Genomic DNA, 21,704 nt, shown 5'->3' on the forward strand with positions numbered 1-21,704 from the left:
GATTACTACCAAAGCATTTTTAATTGCAATCATTTTCTGGGAGAAATTGAGCATTATCTGACAGAACTGCAGGGGTGCCAATACTTTTGGCCGGCACTGTATGTCTTTCACCTTTTTATCTTCCATTATCTTCTAACTCTAGAATCAAATGTAGTTCACCAAACTTGTCATTCGTCACTCTGCACATGTAGACTTGTAGAATAATAGCGCACACGGTAAATTTGTAGTTTTTATGCATTTATTACAGGAAAAATCGCCATATTAAAGATTAATGCATTCATTTTAAAACAGTGGTAGGACAATCAAAAATTGTAACAGGTTTAGAGACAGATTTCTAGAACAACACAGAGCAAATCCCATGAACTAGTGGTATATGTTATTCCAAAAATCCTAAAATATACACTAAACATTAAACGTCTAACTCAATCGAAGTACTGTATATACAAAGCAAATCATGTTAATTCTTATTAATATTGGCTTTTAGCAATTAGACACAATTGTGTGGCGGCATAATGTTTACACATTGGATGATGGCCTCAGTCGGAGTCACTGCTGCTACTGCTGCTGCTGCTACTACTGGAAGACTGTGGAGAAACATTAATGGTGTAAAAAATAAATAAATAGACAATCACTGCTCCACTGTATTTATTCAGATACTGGATGCACGGTAATATTAAAACTACTCTCACCTTGCCTCCATGTTTGTGGTGCCCGTGCGTTTTGTGCCCTTTCTTCAGCTTCTTTAACTTCTTGTGACCTTTGTGTCCCATCATTCCCATGCCAGCCAAACCCATGCCAGCCAAGCCCCCACCTACTGCCCCCATCAAGGGATTAAGGGAGTTGACACCCCCGTGGTGATGATGACCCTTGTTATGATGGCCCTTTTTTTTGTGGTGGTGGCCCTTCGGGGAGCGTGGGTACGCAGTGGGGTGGACACCTCCCACAGGGGCTACCGGATAGCCGCCGGGGGCCACGGGGTAAGCGTGTGGTCCTGGAACCCCCGGGTAGGGCATTGCACCCGGAGGGACGGTGGGCATCATTGGGTTGACGCCTGCTGGATACTGTGCGGGCGGGTACTGTTGACGCGGGGGCTGCGGGAAGGCACCTGCGTTGGGGGCGGAGGGGTACGCAGGGTTGTAGCCAGGGGGAAAGGCTGGATTGGATGGACCTGATGAGCACATATAAAAATTCACAATTTAAAAACAATTGCTTTTCCCTTTAAATCATGTTTGATACTGTACCTTGATTTGGGAACATTGTTACGTTTGAGATGTTAGAAGTTCTGACAAAATATAGGAGGAAAAAAATTAGCAGCTGCCATTGACGGCAACAGACGTCCAATCCAGTAATACAAATATGATCATTCGCTGCCAACTGCAGCGCACACAAACAAGCAGCAACAAGTGTCTTCCGACTTTTGAGAACGAGCAAACTCCATATCCAAATTACTATTCATACCTAAACAAGCAAAAGGGCAAACTACTCGTAAGATATGATGCCTAAATAATAAAAGTACGCGAATAATCCGTCCATTCGCACTGTTAGTTTAAACGTCAAATATTTTCGTGAAATAATTAGGGATAAGGGAAAACAACCATCACTCGTCACTATTCCAACTCTTTGGCGACTTAACTTTGCCTTATGGATAGACGCATTTTATAAAATGCTTGTTATTTATTTATTTTTTCCAACTCTAATGCCAAAGCTCACCTTTGCGTGTGAAGTCCTTGCTTGGCTGCAATTGTTTGTCTTCCGCATTCAGGAACAGCAATAAACATGCGCAGGAACTGGAAACCGCGCCCAGCATTTAAACTCACATACACTTCGAAATCCCTTCATATTTACACGTAATGGAAACATTTATTACAAAGTATCAATTCATTGTTGTCGTAGTTTGTGACTGGTAATGGAGGAGGAATGTAGAAACTACGTAAAAACTCACTGGACACTTCATTAGGTACACTTGTACATGCGTCCTCGGTTTATGATGGGAGTACCGTGCAATTGTCCGTTCAGAGTTAGAGTAAATACTTGTATGAAACACTCAGAGGCGAAAAATGAATTTTAATTGGAAAATCACGTGAAAGAAACACTTGTTAGTTTTTCAGTTTTGGTATTTTAGCGACGCCGGTGGACAAAAGCGGTAGTGTTTTGCCTTAAAGTGCCTGTGGCAGCATAAAAAAAATCTTAAATAGCATTATTATGTGAATTAGAATTACAACAATTTGGCAAAGCACAGATGATGAGAAATTAGTCTTTAAATCTGCCGTTTAGCCCCGCCTGTCATTATAACGCTCTAGCGTCCCCAGCTTGATGATGACGTCGGCAGGGTCATGATTTCATCTGATTTAGAATTCAGCGCATTGAAGGCGAAGATTCAGACAGAGGAAAATATGACAAAGAGTAGCACAATGTCATGATTGTTTTAATCTCTCTACTCCAATATTTTTACAGGATATTTTTTTAATCCAAGTATTTTCCCCAATTGCAAAATAAATGGTATGGTCATGACAAATAACAGTGATGTGCTAAATGGAATATGAAATATTAAAAACGCATTTATTCAGTACGACAGGGCAAAATTACTTCATAATGGTCAAAACTGCTGATTTCTTTCTCTCCCGAATGGTATTTTCTGCCACCGGCGTTAGTCCTGCTTTTGTCATTTCCCTGTCCTGGCTGCAGATACGGAGGAAAGAGCGTAAACAAAACAGGAGCCGTGACAGCTAGCCGACATGCTTACCCGAACCGAGCAGCTTTTCCAAGTCTTATTCTCGCCTTTCGAATACGAAGAAATACACAAAACTAACCCGACTCATATCACACACGGTTGATTGTCTTCAGCCCCCGGCGGCGAGCAAGTTTCAGCTCGTTGTTCTGCTGCGGGATGCCAGTGCTCGTCGCCGGGAATGAACGCTGAAAATAGCCCATTCTCGGTGGGCAAACCGGCCGACGTCGGCTCATGGCCAAGCCGAGGATAGTGATCTATTGGCAGCCACACGAAGAGGACCGAGGGGGTGGAAGTGACCATGGTGTGTGACAAGTCGCCGGTCGTTGGCCGAGTGGCCTTCTCGGTGGACAAGGAGCATTGTCACCCACAAAATGGAAACCAACCTCATTAAAACGTGTGCCATGATCCCAGTATTTGACATAATACAAAACACGTAGTTTACTCACTTCCTTGTCGGTCCAATGGTCCCACAGTTGTCGAACTTGTTTTGGCCATTACCCGCGGTGAACGGGAACATTTTGTAACCCAAAAAGGCTTACGCCTCTCCCTGGTGTAGCAACAAAAGCCTGCAGCACAGTGGGCTGGCGTGATGCAAAGAATTAATCCGCAAAATCAGCTTAATCCACAGTCCATCTGCATGCTATATAGAAATGGCTGTATTGTGAGATAGTGACCCGGCTGACGTCACATTCACATTCTTCCTCAATCCAGGACGTCACCTATTTTCATGGCGCGGGATTAGAAAAATTGAATAAATTAATCGATCGATTCCACACACATCCAAGCGGTCCATTTCATTCAGGAGCAAAAAATACCGAGTGAAATATGAAATAAACATGCTTTTTGCTGTCATAGGCACTTTAAGGAAGACTGTGTTTCCCATGAGGACCAGCGCACACCCGCAGTGTCGTAAAATCATCAGTCAATAAAAAATCAGTTTTGCAGTCGCCTGCAGATGGATTAAACAACATTTCTGTTTCCAGTGCCTGTGTAGTTAATTAGTCCTGGTGAAAGTGATACAGACCCCCTAAGATATTAAAGAGGTGTCATTCAACTAGTTTTCAGGCAACATATTATCACAAATGTTATGAAAAAGATTCATAAAGGTTGAAAAGTTATCTTGTATTGCTTTAAAAAGAGTAAGCACAAACCTAGCATCTTTTTCTACAAGCTAACTAGCTAGTTAAAAAGTTTAACAACAAACTCGCTGATCAATAATGGCAACCTTTTTGTTTTTTTAATAACAAATTAAGCGCAAGATTCTCAAGTGAGGTGCAGAAATGGTTCTTTAAATCGCAGTTTACATAATTGTAACACAATTCAACTTTATTTAAAAGGACCATAAAAACAAGTGCAGTTGAAACAAAGTGTACATAAAACACATGACAATAATTAACCCTTTATAGGGCGAGTGACTATTTTTGGTCATTTACCATAAAATAGGATTAATCCCCATAAAAACAAGTTGTCATGTTGACCAACATGAAAATGTTGGTGAACATGAAATAATGAAACACGAAAATGTTTCAAAATTATAATTATTTTAAATGATTAATCAGGATTTATATATTTCTTTAGGGCTGTCAAACGATTAAAATTTTTAATCGAGTTAATCACAGCTTAAAAATTAATTAATCGTAATTAATCGCAGTTCAAACCATCTATAAAATATGCCATATTTTTCTGCAAATTATTGTTTGAATGGAAAGATAAGACACAAGACGGATATATATACATTCAACATACTGTACATAAGAACTTTATTTGTTTATTATATTTATAAATCAACAAGATGGCATTAACATTAACATTCTGTTAAAGTGATCCATGGATAGAAAGACTTGTAGTTCTTAAAAGATAAATGTTAGTAGATGTTATAGAAATGTTATATTAAAACCCCTCTTAATGTTTCATATTAATGAAATTTGTAAAATTTTCAATCAAAAAATAAACTAGTAGGTTGTTGATGTCAATAATTACACAATTCTCATGGTCATAAAATCAGTTGCACCCAAGCGCCAGCAGAGGGCGACGAAACTCCAAAAAAGTAACAAGTGCACATGACCCTGTGCTGTCATTTTAATCTCTTTGAGCGGGGCATGTGTGTTAATTGCGACAAATATTTTAACGCGATTAATTTAACAAATTAATTACCGCCCGTTAACGCGATGATTTTGACAGCCCTAATTTTTTTATTAATACAATTGTACTTAACCCTAAAAAATAAATAAATAAAACTCAAGTGAATAAAAACAAATCCACACTGGTTACGGCCCAAAGTAAGACTCTTAAAATTGATTTTTTTTCTCTCTCTCATAGTATTCAACTTATTACATGTTATTTATTGAGGTCCAATTAATTTAAAACAGTGAGACTGCCTGTGAATGCTCATGTTTAAGTGTTAATTGTTCAAGTGTGAGTGGTGAATGAACAAATGTTCAATTCATTCACCCCTTCCAGTCAAAATGGATTGGACGTCTAACACAGTCAATGGCAGTTACTGAGTTCAATTAATGCCCCATAAAGGGTTAAAATATTCATACGACCTGAATTTGTACTCAATTCATAAAGCACACCTGACATCAAACATCTGGTCAAAAGCATTGAGTACCTCCGGAATGGATAAAAATATAAGACAGGAACGTGTAACTTTAGATATTGTGCAACAATATTTCAAATAATACAATAAATTGTAGCTTTACAAAACACAGTAACAAATTCAAGCAAACTGTTGTCTCCTACGTTGTGACTGTCATGTTTCATGTAAATGAGGCACTGAAACCTGAAGACTGTGCGGTCATGCGACTGATGTGTGAAATGTGATAAAAGATTCTCTTTGCAAAGCATCCCCACAATAAAAGTAGCAATTGGACTATATAACTTAAGTTCATGGACGAAAAGTAGCATTATTCCAGACAAAAACCGTCTAGACAACTAAACATTTATAAAAACCGAATGTGGGAAAAACTCTCTAAAACACACAGTGATACCAATATTATGCTAACAATGAATGCAGGGCGACTAATCTGTCCACAACACACTGAGCAGTCAGCCGGGCATCTGGGTCCATGTCCCAGCATTCTCTCAGTAAATCCTCCAGCGCTGGCCCCTGATAGTCATTCAATGTGTTATCTCAATCCAAAACCATTAATTTCTGCATAATACAAATAAAATCATACTTGTCTCAGCAGGTGCCAAGGCACGGGTATGGAGGGTCTTTTTTTCATGTGGGACACATGGACAATGAGGTTCTCCCAGGTTAGATGGCCCTCCAACTCACGATCATAAGGTAGGAAATGTTGTGGCACCATGCCGTCTGCAGAGGGAGACATTTAGGCTCCCATTATAAAATGCATGAGAAAACAAAAACAACAACAAAAGAAAATCATGAAAATTGACTTCATGTATCTTGATAAAATACCGTATAGCAAATGGTTGCAGTTTTTAAAAATGTCGAGATATTGCAAGGATTATTTGTGTGTTTGTGTTACCAATATGTTGGCCACAAGGAATTGATTATCAGTGGTCAATTAATAGTTTTTTGTTTACCTAAAAATTGGGGAAATCCTCTCCTTAGAGCCCCTTAACAGTAAATATTCTCTCATATATTCTCTTATTTTTTTAATTAATATTCATAAATATATACATATATATATATACACAGAGTGATCCATTGCAGCTCAACTTTCGTGCCCTCAGTGCATCACAGATTAAAAAATATATATTACACAAGAGTTTTAAAAACATTAATGTATGCATTATTTACATCTCCATATGTATATGGCGGAAAACAATCAGGTGACTTGAAGTTCCACTCTGAGACCCCCAATTTGGCCAAATTTCAAAATTGTCCGATATGCATGTGTGAAACATCATTGGAAAGTTTAAAATCTCTATTTTCTGGGGGAAGAAAATTTTTGAACATAAGGGCATTTAAAAAAAAAAAAACAGCAAAACCCTATCTAGAGGTGCGAGCACGCGAGAGCAGAATTACAGATGCCATGACTATAATGAGATATTATCGCGTACTTACTTTGTTTTGATCCAAAAACTCCCATGTACCATGTATCACCGAGTGTCAAGACACAGCTGAGAATGGCCACAGCTGGATTTGGGGGGGATTTTATGGGTGAAACATGGTCATATAACAAGGGTCGCGATGCAGAAATCACAGACATCAAGGAGTGATTGAGATTTTCTTTTTTATATATTTACCCTTTTAAACTTTTTTTTTTCAATTTTTCTTTGTTTGGATTGATTATTTATCATCTAAAATATCAGAGAAAATGCGATAGTAACAAAAAAAAAAAACAATTAAGCAATAGTTATGAGGTAGATATCCGTGACTTTTTTACAGACACCATTTTTTTCATTATGTCATTTGTTTAAAAGTTTTAAAAATGCGAGTGAATAATTTTTTAAAGTCGTTTTTTTTTTTTAAACTAAATATTAGACATCAATTAATGATTCTAAGCAAAAAATGACAGACATTTTGAATACTAAATATAATTAATTACCTTCGTTTTATGGCTGGTTTGAAACAAAACCGGTTGCACGACGTCTGTAAATGGGGTTTTCCAGGGTAAAACAGACAAATTAAAAATAGTTCGGGGGCTTAATGCATCATGAATCTGCAATGGCAGCATATAGACATATTGTTCTATCAAACAACAGTTATTTTGGCTTAAAATAAAGCAGTTTCTTTTAAAGAGAAGTGCAAGAGCAGAAACTGCTTTTTCAGTCTTGTCTGTTTTCCGCCATATATATATATATATTATATATATATATATATATATATATATTAGGGCTGTCAAAATTAACGCGTTAACGGGCGGTAATTAATTTTTTTAATTAATCCAGTTAAAATATTTAACGCAATTAACGCATCGCAATTAACGCATGCGCGGAACGACCCACTCAAGCATTGCCGCGAACAGACTACATGACTACAATGACTACAATGGCGCCGTTTAAAGTATATTGAGTGCTAAGGGCAGAGACAAGCAAGTGGAGTGGACGCAGGTGTTACCGGCACCGGCCAAGGGGGCCGCTGTTATTTTCAATGTGACCGGCGTTGTCAGATTGAGCAGTGAGGAAGAAAGTGGTCGAGCGAGAGAGGGAGCAAGAGAGTAGAGAAAGTGCGCAGTTAGCGCAGTCCCGAGTGCTGCGTTCCCCACATGCTTTTGTTTAGTTAATAATAGTATTCACAAAAATCCATCTAATGCCTCTCGGTGTTTATATGTTCGCCGCCATCTTCTTTAGGAGGTAATCGGACGAACCGAGCCCTCTGACAACAATGAGCCAACATGATTCACTGATCCAATGGGGCCCATAGCACTATCAATTTCCTAGCAGGATGAATTGGTAATGCAGACATTTATTGGAGCCGCGCTTTTTAATGGGTTACACAATAGCATCTCTTCCACAATTGTTATAACTATTGTGGCAAGCAACATGGGGCAGTATCACTAGAGATGATATTTACTTAACACCATGTATTGTATTCAACGCAGAAAAGATATATCCTTTGCAGCAACCACTGTGACTCATGGTTGCTCAAATTCCCATCATGCATTTGGGCAGTTAATAACATTTAAATCGCTACAGTATCATTTAGTGAAAGCACAACAAAAATAATATTCCTCTCGCTCAAAAATAAAATAATGTTCACAAATAGAAAAGCGCTCAATGCAGAGAGATTTGGCATTCCCAATCAAAATAGCTATGCAAAATAATACGGTATTCAAACATTAAGTTTAGCTAAAAAAATACACTAGATGGCAATATTTAGTCACAATATACAAACTATCAAAATTACTATAACTTGTACTCACATTTATCTTTTATGAATTAAAAGTCTTTCTATCCGTGGATCCCTTTCACAGAAAGAATGTTAATGTTAATACAGTCTTGTGGATTTATTGTTATAATAAACAAACACAGTACTTATGTACAGTATGTTGAATGTATATATCTGTCTTATCTTTCCATTCCAACAATAATTTACAGAAAAATAGGGCATATTTTAGAGATGATTTGAATTGCGATTAATTGCAATTAATTACGATTAATTAATTTTTAAGCTGTAATTAACTCGATTAAAAATTTTAATCATCAAAATTATCGTGTTAACGGGCGGTAATTAATTTTTTAAATTAATCACGTTAAAATATTTGACGCAATTAACGCACATGTCCCGCTCAGACAGTATTCTGCTTTTTGGTAAGTTTTACAGCAAGGCTTTTTGTGCTGTCTAACAGCGAACTCTTGTGGTCGCTTGGTTTATTGTTTTCTTGCCAGTTCAATATGGCTGCACGACGTCTCGGGCTGACGCCCACGTTGTAATGTTGTGCTTATATGAATCTTGGACAAGATTTGTCCGTAAGTATGGTTGTTGTAAAGAATGTACATATTATGTTAGTAAGCGAAATGTTATATTTTTTTGTATGAGACGCTTTTTGTTTATGTTTAGTGGACCTGTATAGCATGCTAAGCTAACGTTGTTGCTAATGCAATGCTTGTGTACTTTTTTTTTTTGTAGTTTTATGATGGTCTAAAGAGGACAATGGTTTGAGGTCATTTTATTAATAAATCAGATGAAAAAGGAAGAAGTCTGTTTATTAAGGCATCGTTCACTAGCTGTCTAGCTTTAGAAAAAGTAGACACTTCGGTGTGAGGACAGCACAGACAGATTTAAATGACAGTAGAGTGAAATGCCCACTACAGTCCTTGTGTACCGTATGTTGAATGTATATATCCATCTTGTGTCTTATCTTTCCATTCCAACAATTTATTTTACAGAATATATATAATTTACAGAAAAATATGGCATATTTTATAGATGGTTTGAATTGCGATTAATTGCGATTAATTACGATTAATTAATTTTTAAGCTGTAATTAACTCGATTAAAAATTTTAATCGTTTGACAGCCTTAATATATATATATATATATATATATATATATATATATATATATATATATATATACGTATATAGTAGTGCTGTCAAGCAATTAAAATGTTCAATCTCGATTAATCGCCAGCAGTCAATAGTTTACACACGATTAATCGCATTTTGTTTACACATTTTTTTTAATGGAAAAAAAATTGTATCGTTTTAAGTTTTAAAGGGATCCACAGATAGAAAGACATGTACTTCTTAAAAGATAAGTGTTAGTACGAGTTATAATATTTTGACAATAAAACCCCTCTTAATGTTTTCCTTTTAAAAAAATTTGTAAAATTTTAAACCCAAAAATTACCGAGTAGGTCGCCATCGTTGTTGACGTCGCAGGGCGGTGACGTCACATGGACACGCTGCCGGCCTTCCACAGTGTCATTCGTTAACTACATAAACATGTCGTCGGTTCTGCCCTTCCAATTTGAACACGAGTGGAATATTAATAAGAAGGAAAGTTGTATGACATAATAGTTTCCCGAGAAGAACTGCAATCATTTTTTGATATCAAAAACTCTCCTGCTCCGTCACTAGAGCAGGTGAGTGCTAGCTGTCACTAGCAAACTTGACCCATGTATGCTACTCCTCTCATCCTGTCTTTCATGTTCATTTAGCTTTTGCTGCTCATTTTGTGAAATATCGACAGGGCTGTCCTTCTCATTAATATTCCGCTCAGCCTCAAATTGGAAGGGCAGAACTGACGACATGTTTATGTAGTTCAAGAGTGACACTGTGGAAGTCAGGGAGCGTATCCATATGACGTCACCGCCCTGCGACGTCAACAACAATGGCGACCTACTAGTTAAAATAATTTTACAAATGTTATCAAAAGGAAAACATTAAGAGGAGTTCTAATGTCAAACTAGTATAACTTGTACTAACATTTATCTTTTAGGAACTACTTGTCTTTCGAGCTGTTGATCCTTTGAAAAACACCTATTTGCAAAGGAGTTGACCAATGTGCTTACCTCACATCATTCAAATTTAAGGCTCATTAGAAACAGAAGTTGGGCAACTTGTCACCTGTACAGATGAAGTAAACATCCACTTTTCCCAAATACCTTAAAATAAAAGGGCGGCACGGATGAAGAGTTGTTAGCACGTCTGTTCACAGTTCTGAGACCAAGGGTTCAAGCCCGGGTCCTGCATGAAGTTTCCATTTTTTATTTTTTGGTACAATTTTTATTTTATAGTAAACATTTTAAATATTAGGATTTAAAAAATATATATATTTGAAACAGAATAAAACAAAAAAACTAAATATCCTGTATTAGTTGTAGTTTTTGTAAATATTCTCTTTTCCATATATTTATCTCATTCATTAAAAAATATTTACTGAAAAAATAAAATCAATTTTTAATAAATATTTTTCTTTCTCCAAATTTTAGTATACTTGATTTTTTTCAATTGAAATGATTGGGTATGCAATCGTAATGGCTCTCTATGAGAAACCATAACTACAATGAAAATGAAAAAAAAAAAGAATTTGACACACTTGGCATACATCATGAATTTCACCTTCAAATAAGTCAGAACAGCGCATGCAGATCTCCCACAGCAGTAAACCCAAAGCATAAACGTCCCCGTGCAAACACCAGCTGCCGGAGAGGTCCACGAATCCCTCCAAGATCTCGGGAGACATGTAGCATGGGGTCCTTGCTGTCAGTGCTGGACTCTACCGAAGAGAAGGTTTATTTCCAAGAGCTGTCACCATCCTCAACTCAAGTTTGCACTGAAATGTCACTGTCATTGCACTGTTAATGTCACAACATTGTCACATGCATCTCACTAAGTAATATCTTCTCAGACATCTGCCTCAATCTGAGTACTGCATATGCAGTATTTGCACAGTTACAATATAGCATTTTTGCAGTGTTACAACAATATTTATGCACAAACTGTCGTTTGTGATACCATATCAAGTAAGTCGTCTGCCTCCAGGTCTGAATACTGTAAACTGTCATACACACACTGTTGTATTACCACTACATCACCACTTGCTGCTAGAGCAGGGCGGTAAACCGAAAATTTACCGTCACCGAAATTCTTAACGATGACCGACGTAATTTTGACCATGTCGGTAAATTCGGTAAATTAATAAAACAAGAAAATAGTCTTTTCATCCCGCTTTGATTCTGTGTTGTTCGTCTATGTTCATTCCCCTTTAAGAAAGCAGTGAATGTGCTTACGTCGGGAGTCACGTGATCATCAGGAAGCCAATCAAACAAAAGCCCGGTAAGCTAACGCTAGCAGCTAACGCTACAAGCAAAACGTGATGGAGTGTGGCTTAAGGGAGGTTCACCAAACTTTCAACCGACATTTAGTAGACTCTTGGTGGCATCCAGACGGGCTTTCACCCGCTGTCCTCCTTTGTTCTCACGATTTCCGGAGATGGTGCTTTCAGTGCTTTCTACTAGTAGCCAGGCTAACGCTAGCTAGCGGCTAACGCTACAAATGAACGTTATGGAGTCGGATAGAGGCTCTAACCTTTTCGAAACGGCTGAACTTAATGAGTGGATTGGGCACGGACTGCATCTAGCAATTACTATGTGGCGTTATTTTGTATCTGTCTGTGTGTGTGATTCCTCTGATAGCTTTTGTGATGGTAAAGAATTCTGCATAAAGTACAATCCAACGGCGAAACTTATAATGACCGAGAAATGGCCCCAGCTATTTTTATTGTGCGTGCATTTATGAAAAAATGCACTGGGGGGGGAAAAAAAACCTTAAACCATAAAGTAAACACTTGTATTTAATAATTATATCACAGCAGCCATTAACAATAAGTTGTCTTTTTGAAGTGTACTGTTCAAGCTGCAAGTCATTTGTGTTACAATTACATGTTTGCACAGGCATATTGATTTTGACAATGTACATTGTTCAAGTCATACACGCTGTTATAAATGTTCATACTTGAATTCTTATTGCTTACAATACATTTTTATTAGGGCTGTCAAACGATTAAAATTTTTAATCGAGTTAATTACAGCTTAAAAATTAATTAATCGTAATTAATCGCAATTCAAACCATCTATATAATATGCCATATTTTTCTCTAAATTATTGTTGGAATGGAAAGATAAGACGCAAGATGGATATATATTTTCAACATGCGGTACATAAGGACTGTATTTGTTTATTATAACAATAAATCAGTTCTAAATCAGTTGTAGAAATTTTATATTAAAACCCCTCATAATGTTTTTGTTTTAATAAAATTTGTTAAATTTTCAATCAAAAAATAAACTAGTAGCCCGCCATTGTTGATGGCAATAATTACTTACACTATAAAATCAGTCGCACCCAAACGCCAGCAGAGGGCAGCAAAACTCCGCAAAACACAATTAACAGGTGGGCCTTTCACTCTAGTGACATTTAAATATGTCTGAGCTGGGCAAGTGCGTTAATTGCGTCAAATATTTTAACGTGATTAATTAAAAAAATTAACGCCAGTTAACGCGATAATTTTGACAGCCCTAATTTTTATAAATTTAATGTTTAGACTGCATGTACAATTGTTAAATACAGTATATCAAATTGAATGCTGGTAAATAAATCAACAAGAAATAGTTAATCTGTATTTCATGCATTGATTCAGATTTTCAAATTATATAACAGTCCGCTTGGGCGAATTTATCGTCATTTATCGTTATCGAGATAAATCTGCTCAATTTATCGTGATACATGTTTAAGGCCATATCGCCCAGCCCTACTTGCTGCCAGTCAATAATTCACTTTATTCCCAATCGGTGTACATTGTAACATCTGTTCATATGTATCCTTATTGTACTTTTGTTTATTTGGTACACGTTATGACAAAGCTTTAAATCTCGTACTCTGTACGATAACAATTCAGGCTTTCTAGACTAGTCTAGTCCGGTCAAGTCTAGTACTCACCTTTGCCTCTTCTGCTTGGCGCTGGCGCGAGCACAGGATGGTGGCGCTACCAAAATCACACAGGGCACAGGTGCAATCTCCCCGGACGAGCACATTAAAGCTGCTGAGGTCTCCGTGGGCCACGGATGGTTTGTGCCCATCTGAAAAATGACGGTAAAACATATTCTACTATTACATTGGAAAACCATGGAGCTGTGGTGATTATAGAAAAAACCTTGTGTGTGCAAATCCAAGTGGAGGTAGGAGAGTCCTTGTGATAGAGACAGGCACAACTTGAGTGACAATTGCCAGCTGCTGGCGTTGGCATTCAGAAAGGAGTGCAGAGAGCCCTTAAAATGATGGCAAAAATAAAATTCTGTTAAGCACTTACATACAGTACAAGAGGAACACACATTCTGTCTACGACAAAAAAAAACTTTGTGATTGCAATATTTTTGCTCTTCACAGCCCTTGCAAAAAGTACTGTATTTTTCGGACTATAAGTTGCACCAACCATAAAATTCCCAACGAAGAGGAAAAAAACATATATAAGGCGCACCAGAGTAAAAGTCGCATTTTGGGGGGGAAATTTACTTGATAAAATCCAACACATAGAACAGATATGTCATCTTGAAAGGCAATTTAAAATAAAAATACAATATAGAACAACATGCTGAATAACTGTAAAGTATGATAATACATGATGTTACATGATGCATGAACAACGAAATGCGAACCTGGCCGGTATGTTAACGTAACATAGCTATTAAGAGTTATTCAGATAACTATAGCATAAAGAACATGCTAACAAGTTTACTAAACCATCAGTGTCACTCCAAAACACCAAGATAACATGTGAAATGATATAATAATGCGTCAATAATTTCACACATAAGTCGCTCCAGAGTATAAATCGCACCCACAGCCGATTTATAGTCCGAAAAATACAGTATTAGCAATTCCTTCATTTTGGTTGTAAACTCAAAACAAATACGTCACTATCCAGAGTCCAACCATATAGATGAGATCATCCGTTATACCCAGGGGTGAAAGTGGACCGGAACGAGCCGGATCTCCGTACCGGCATGAGTTTTCGACCCGGAACGCCGTTCCAACGGTACTTTGATCCAGAAAATATGACGGCAACTGTCAAAATCCTATACGTGAATGTTTGTTTAAAGTATTGTATTTTGTCATATGATGCCCTCTGGTGGTGGAGTTGGGTGTGTCTGAACTCTTGCCTTTTATGACTGAGAAGCAGATGTTTCTGACATGGCTAAGGGACAGCTACTTACTCTGGTTCGGCCCACCTGAAGCTGTAATTTGTTTCAGTTGATGTATGTTGGTTTTGGCATTTATGGTTAAGTTTGGAGATACTGTTTGCTTGTTTATGTTTAGCGATTTGCTATGAGAGAAGTGTGAATACGTTAGCATTCGTAGCATCTAAGCTAGCGGACTTTATTATGCAGACTGGGCTGATTTGATTTACTAAATTTACATATTGATTGTACTGGAGGAACGTATGATCACCAATTGTTTTGTGTAAAATGTTTATTGTTTTATGTGTGTCATTTTGAACATGAGTGCATGTGTGTGTTGCAGCTTTATGATTCGTCAAAAGTGAAGAAAAGATTCAAATTAAAAAATCTACTATTGCCTCGTTTTGCTATCTGTCAACCTAAACAAATTCACATTTAGTGAAGACAGGACACTATGTAGAAAAAAAAAAAAACGCTTGGTGAATTGATGCAATAAAAAAGAGCAATGCAACAGAAAATTGATCAGCGCTTTACGAGAAAGAAAAGAGTTGAGGAGGCTTGTTTATTTGATCTACTGTCCATCATTTATTTAGACTCGTCAAGTGTCATTGTAAATTCTCACTGAACGTAAAAGAAGTATGAATGAACATGTGTGGAACTATGTAGCCTACTTAGTAAAAACAGGTGAAATAACTAAAAACATGTATAATATTGTTGCATCTTTAATAGAGCTGGGAATCTTTGGGCACCTAACAATTCGATTACGATTACGATTCAGAGGCTCCGATTCGATTATGAAACGATTATTGATGCACCCCCCTCCTTTTTTTTTTCTCTCTTTTTTTTTTTTAATGTTTTGTACATTAGTTCCAAAATTGTTCAAAAATACTCTCAGGCTAAACCACACTACTATTTCAGTATTAAGTTAACATATAGCAGTAAAGAAATATACAAAAATAACATTAAATAAAAAACTCCAGTCCCCATTCTGTATCAGCAGCTTTAAACTACATTCAATTAATTTAATGTTTTGAATCAACCGTTAAATTTGTTAAAATTGCTCTCGTTATTCCATAATTTCCTTTTTGTCTACTTTCGACATGTGAAAGTTTTAAAACTATTTTAAAGATAGATTCAAGTCAATATTTTACCGATTTAGGAGTATTTTAGATAAAAAGTTAATTAGGTTTGCTTGGAAGGTTCGCTACAACAGCCTTGCAGGGAAGTGTACTGCTTTAAGATGGTGGCCGTTTATAACGCCCGCATCTAGCTTTTTGTAGATGTGCTGCTAACACTACCAAATCTATATTGCATCTAGTCCTATATAAATGATATCCACCGTAACATTATATAGATGTACTTTGTAGCAGCTTTTCGGCAGCAGTCAGGTATGTTGTGTTTTTTTATCTCATTGCATGAGTTGAGCTAGAGCCATGAGTTGAGCATTAGCATTACCCGAGGGGCCGGGTAATGGGAAGCATGATGTTTAGCTACTCTCGCTCCGTTCCGTCCTGAAGACCGCGCGGCGCGCTGAGTGTTGTGTACTTCCGCTTTACTTCGCATATTTCAATAATCGGAATTTGGATGTTAGTGAATCGTTCTTGACGGCCGAATCGCGAATAATCTAAGAATCGGAAATTTTGCACACCTCTAACCTTTAAAGTGCCTCCTTTTGCTCCAATTACTTTTTGTACACTCTTGCTTTTCTCTTGATGAGCTTCAAGAGGGAGTCACCTAGAATGGTATTTGACTTCACAGGTATGCCTTTTCAGGGTTGATTAGTGAAATTTATTGCTTTATCAGTGGTTTAGGGACCTTCATTTGTGTTGCATTGAATTAGGTGTGTCCAAACTTTTGGCCTGTACTGTATGTAAGTTATATCTTTACTTAAAAAAAACAAAACAAAAAAAAACAAAAAAAAGTAATTACATTAGCTTCAATTTAAATGTACATCCAATGTTATTAAGTAGTTAAAATTGAGGATTTGCATTTAGGAAATGTGGGGGGGGGAATTAGATGGAGGTTGGGGATACTTCTGTTTTTGTTGACTTATTTTGCAAATAATTGAAAAAATACTATTTTGAATGAAAATGATGTTTTGTTTGTATGTGTTATAGGAATAACTGTGCCAAAAGTAGTTTTATCTGCATTTCAGTGGTTATAGGAGGTTTAACACCCCCCCCCATAAAAAACAAAAAAATTCTGGCTCCGTGGCGGCCTTCTTAACAGAGAGTTCCGGCAAGAAATTCTAACCACTTTCACCCCTGGTTATACCTACTTGAGAGATTAATTTATTCCCCAAAACATATGGCAACTAAAAAAAAACTAACAAGGAAACCCAAGACTAAAACGTCATCGTGTGATTGTACTCAAACCTTTTACACCAGCTAACATCTTCAAAAATATTTGGCTCTCCAATTACCACTGTAATGACCAGTATGAAAATATGGTTACATTTTCCCAAGTAAGTACGTACTATGTGCATATACAATATGACTTAGGCACTCTATAGTACAATATACTTACATATAAGATAAATAAGCCTTCTAGTTCTCCAACTATTTTTTGCCAAGTAACATTCATTCGAAAAATATTTGGCTCTCAGTACAACTTTAATGACATAAATAACAATATTAAAATATGGTTACGTAGTCCTAAATAAATGTATGTAGATTATCTATACAATGTGACTTCGGTATTCTTAGGTACATTTACTTATATAGTTGGCTTTCAAAGTTTACGGTTTCATGTACAACTTTAAATGTGCTGTGATGATGGCTTTGCATATGCATAATCCACAGCAAGACGCTGGGTTTTAAAACAAATATACTGTTTTCCGGAATATTACTAAGGGATTCATTTTGGCTGGATATTCATACGGTACACAGTGATGGAAAAGCGATAGCGCATTAACCACTTTATGCTGTCTTTTTACTATTTACTACAATACAGCTGCATCTCCAAAGACGGTATGTTTTATCTGCGATTCGGTTGTATTGCATTCACGTTACACAAACCCGAGCAACGCCAGGCCATACAGCTAGCACAACCTAAAAGTGATCTAAATGTTCTCAAACCTACTGAAATACCACCTAAAACCATAACCCGCCACGATAGGTGAAAAACCGCGAAGTAGCACCTCCCCACGCCCCAAACATTTTTTGGTGTGTGTGTGTTCAATGTACTTATTCAGATTTACCACTGGAAAGAGGTACACAAGACATTTTTTCACTTTTTTTTCCAAAAGTACAATAAAAAAAAAACTTGTATAAATACTGTACATATTTTAATAAATTATTTTTAAGTACTTAAAATGTAATAATTATTGGTTGTAAACATGTTACTGTCCCATCGAATAATTTTCAAACAAGAATAAAGTAGAAAAATGCTTGTCTTTGTTCAATGCTTCATTTAGTGAGTCCACCCAAATCCGTTCAAGCTGCTCACTTACATACAATGAGTTGCCAAAGCAACTGTTTAACAAGTTAAACGATGATTGATGCATGCGGCGCTCTGGAGCTTCGGCTTCCAAGTATCTGTAGCAAGATCAAACATTAAACATCTGTCAATCATCGTTAACTTTAAAAAGACACTCAAGTGCACTTCCTGACCAACAAAGAACAGCAGGAGAGAGAGTGAGACTATGGGGCAGTTTACATGGCGACACAAAGACGCAATGACTGAGTAGCGGACTCCCCTCGCATGCATATGGTGTCGGCGAAGACGAAAAATTCAGAATCCTGCCTCCAAAGTGGAAGAATCTGATTGCGGGGGGTTGAGGGGGGCTTCCTCGGCATGCATATCAAAGGCTCCTGTGGCGCGAGACCGCGCCGTAACGTCAGCACTCGTAAACGTCACATTGGGCGTGCGCAGCGGTGCTACTAAACATTAAAGACAGCAAATATGGCGGAATGTCGGCTTTAATTTACTATTTAAATAATATTTTTAAATTATATATGTTGAACGTTTCAATTTTTGTGCCTTTTTGAACAAAAGAAAAATGACATTGCTTTGAGTGGGCGGGCATTTTTTTTTCCGGGCTGAGGGAGCTTGGTGGGGTCAAAGTGCATCATTCTCTGTCGCCCTGTAAATCTGCACTGCCCCCTCGGGCCTGGCATGAATACTACATCGTTTTCATGCCAAATTGCGACATTGTTCAAATGGAGACGCAAATGCAAATGCATATTTGAAATTTTTCGTATTCTCGGAGAGGCACCATGTAAACGGCCCCTATGTGATCGGCTCGGGACGGCTCATCTGTGTTTATTTGTTTGTTTGTTTATTTATTTATTTATTTTATCGGAAAAAATCTGCCATGGACTGAAGGTGCGAAGTTTGAAGCGCAAAGTAGCAAGGGATCACTGTAGTCACTAAAAGTAAACATTTTGAAATTTACTAAAATGCTTTAAAAACGTGACCTAAACACTGTTAAATCGATTGCAAACACCCTAAAGCAGACATGTCCAAAGTCCGGCCCGGGGGCCAAATGCGGCCCGTGGTCAAATTTCATCCGGCCCCCAGCCTCTGTCATAAAATCAATAACGTCTGGCCCATACACAGACTTAATAAATTGGTCAGCAGTACTGCAACCAGCATATGAAGTAGCTTACACACAAAATGCTGCTCCTCATTTACCCACTAAAAGGCAGCAGCACTTTAACCCTTTATTGCCAAATGTATCACATTTGATAAACCTAAATATTCATGATTTTGAGACAGATTTAGAATTTCGACATTTCTTTTTGGGAAAAAAAAAATGATGGATGCAAGTCAACACATGTATCTGCAGGTTCCATGAGAAAAAAAACATGATTTAGCATGGGTTGTACTGTTGATATTAGAACACTTATTACACATATTCATTTTGACTTTTCTTTTACAAATTTGAAAAATAGGTTTCATTAGGACCTTATTTTTCACATTTTGGGATTCTCTGATAATTGTTTCATGTTGCAGGTATTTAAGGGGTAAGCAATATTACTCCGTGTGACCCATTACTTCCATTTTCTAAAATGGCGACAATCAACAAAAAAAAAAAAAAGTTGACTGTGACGGCCAACGCTTCTAGAATAGGTGGAAATTGGACTATTTCTTCACTAAAATACGCAACAACTGTGTCTTGCCTCATTTGCAAAGAGACAGTCGCTGTTTTTAAAGATTTCAATGTGAGGCGATATTACCAAACAAGACACGCTGACATGTACGACAAGATTACAGGGAAGATACGCAGCGAGAAATTGAAGCAACTTGAAGCTAGTTTAATTTCACAGAGCCCGAGAGTCAAAAGAGAATGCCGCAAAGGCTAGTTGCGAGATTGTTGAAATTATTCATTAAAAAAATAATAAAGCAAATGTGACACACTGAATGGCTAGCTAAATTTTGCTTAAATATATTGTTATACGTAAAGGACGTCAGCCAAGGTCGGCCCCCCATATTTTTAACACGCCAAATCTGGCCCCCTTTGCAAAAAGTTTGGACACTCCTGCCCTAAAGGTTATCCCAATGCCGCAATTTTACCACTCACATATTCAGCCATTTGCAGCACGAGGAGCCAGCTACCGTCACATGACCTTCTCCCAGCTCCGAGGAAGTGGATGATGGCGGCGTGCCTCATCAACGGGAGCTCGTACACATCCTTCTCAGTGGCGAAAGCCTGTTTGGAGGTAGCTGGGATGACTTTCACAGCCACTGTGGACCCTTGGTATGTTCCTCGCCACACCGTGGCAAAACTCCCCTGTGCCACCATCTAAGAGATGCAGGTGAATGAGTACTTTGTGGCAAGATTTGACACACAAGCAGTTTACCTCCTGCAGTTGAACATCAGTCACGTCAAGCTGCATTGTTTGATGGGGACTAGGAGAAACGTGAAGGGAAGCTTGGGAATTTTCTAGAATAAGCAGAGTTAACATGTAGATAACTCATTTGATGCCACTGACGGCGACAGAGGTCCTAATGTGCATGAGACGGGCTTTTTTTTTTACCCCAAAAAATCTTGAATTAGCGGTGATGAAGCACCACCAAGGAACATACATAAAACCAAATGAAATTATGACTAAAAAAAAGGGAAAAAATTAAACACAAAAATCACAGTGGATATTGTGAATTATTAATGCCCATTGAAAATGCATCGGGGGCTTTTTTTTTTATCCTTAAAAAAAGAAAAATCTTGATTACGCGGTGATGACCACCACCAAGGGGCTTTCAAATATCAGTTAATTAAAAAAAAAAAACACACAACACAAATTAGATTAAAATAAAAAAGAAAAAATAGATGAATTGAGGGGATGGTCTGTAAATCGGGGAAGCTGTGAATAAGCATGGCACCACTGCTTTAACTTTAATTGAATCTCACTTGAAATATAAAGCATAAGTGGACATTTGTGTTGCTACTGTAGTAAGAATAAAATGTGATGCCATCTTTAATTAGCTTCTACAAAAAATGACATTATCTGGGAAGGATAATTTCATTTCTATAATTTGACTTCATATCATTTATGGACTGCAAACAGAGGAGTAAGGAAACATAGACTTCATAATTACATTGACGGGTCACATCCGTCACACACTGCGCCACGCCTTCAAGTAGGGGGCCTGCGCACATTAAGAGGAGTTATTCTCAAACATACGCACGCAGCGATCAATCGCCAAACAGGAAGGATTGTCTCAGGAGTGATTTGTTCAAGGATTCAAGGTAATTATTATATTTTTCGTACAATGCATGCATCTTCAAACGTGAAAAAAATCAATAGGAGAAATTAACCGCTACGGCATTGGTGTCAAAATTTGCAATATTTACGTAAAATAAATGCTAACTGCCCCCCCCCCCCTTTTTTTTTTTTTTTTTTTTGCTTTTAACCAAGAATCGAGATTTTATGTTC

General features: G+C 37.4%; 2 protein-coding genes across 5 annotated transcripts in view; both read right to left on the reverse strand.

Annotated features, from left to right (window-relative positions):
- Positions 1–220: 220 nt before the first annotated feature.
- On the reverse strand, positions 221–1,926 carry prr13 (proline rich 13). 2 transcript variants are annotated; one of them, XM_057846535.1, is made up of 4 exons: positions 1,711–1,890; positions 1,242–1,282; positions 690–1,168; positions 221–584 (listed from the first exon to the last, which is right to left on the reverse strand). In XM_057846535.1, exons 1-4 carry the CDS (start codon positions 1,776–1,778, stop codon positions 537–539), a joined length of 636 nt encoding a protein of 211 aa, XP_057702518.1. In that variant the 5' UTR covers positions 1,779–1,890; the 3' UTR covers positions 221–536. The 2 variants fall into 2 exon arrangements, with proteins under 2 accessions (XP_057702518.1, XP_057702519.1); XM_057846536.1 differs by lacking the exon at positions 1,242–1,282 and having other exon boundaries at positions 1,711–1,926.
- A 131-nt stretch (positions 1,927–2,057) lies between these two features.
- Positions 2,058–21,704, reverse strand: part of LOC130922043 (anti-Muellerian hormone type-2 receptor-like) — a 36,863-nt gene continuing 17,216 nt past the window's right edge. For all 3 annotated transcript variants that reach the window (XM_057846534.1, XM_057846533.1, XM_057846531.1), the window contains 7 exons: positions 20,631–20,713; positions 20,351–20,572; positions 13,803–13,917; positions 13,589–13,728; positions 11,210–11,366; positions 5,911–6,047; positions 2,058–5,840 (listed from right to left, as the gene is read on the reverse strand). In XM_057846534.1, coding sequence (XP_057702517.1) covers positions 5,727–5,840; positions 5,911–6,047; positions 11,210–11,366; positions 13,589–13,728; positions 13,803–13,917; positions 20,351–20,572; positions 20,631–20,713 — 968 coding nt within the window. In that variant the 3' untranslated portion in view covers positions 2,058–5,726. The remainder of the gene's footprint in view (positions 5,841–5,910; positions 6,048–11,209; positions 11,367–13,588; positions 13,729–13,802; positions 13,918–20,350; positions 20,573–20,630; positions 20,714–21,704) is intronic.

Source organism: Corythoichthys intestinalis, chromosome 9, assembly GCF_030265065.1.
Source record: "Corythoichthys intestinalis isolate RoL2023-P3 chromosome 9, ASM3026506v1, whole genome shotgun sequence".
In the NCBI taxonomy this organism is placed as follows: Eukaryota; Metazoa; Chordata; class Actinopteri; order Syngnathiformes; family Syngnathidae; genus Corythoichthys; species Corythoichthys intestinalis.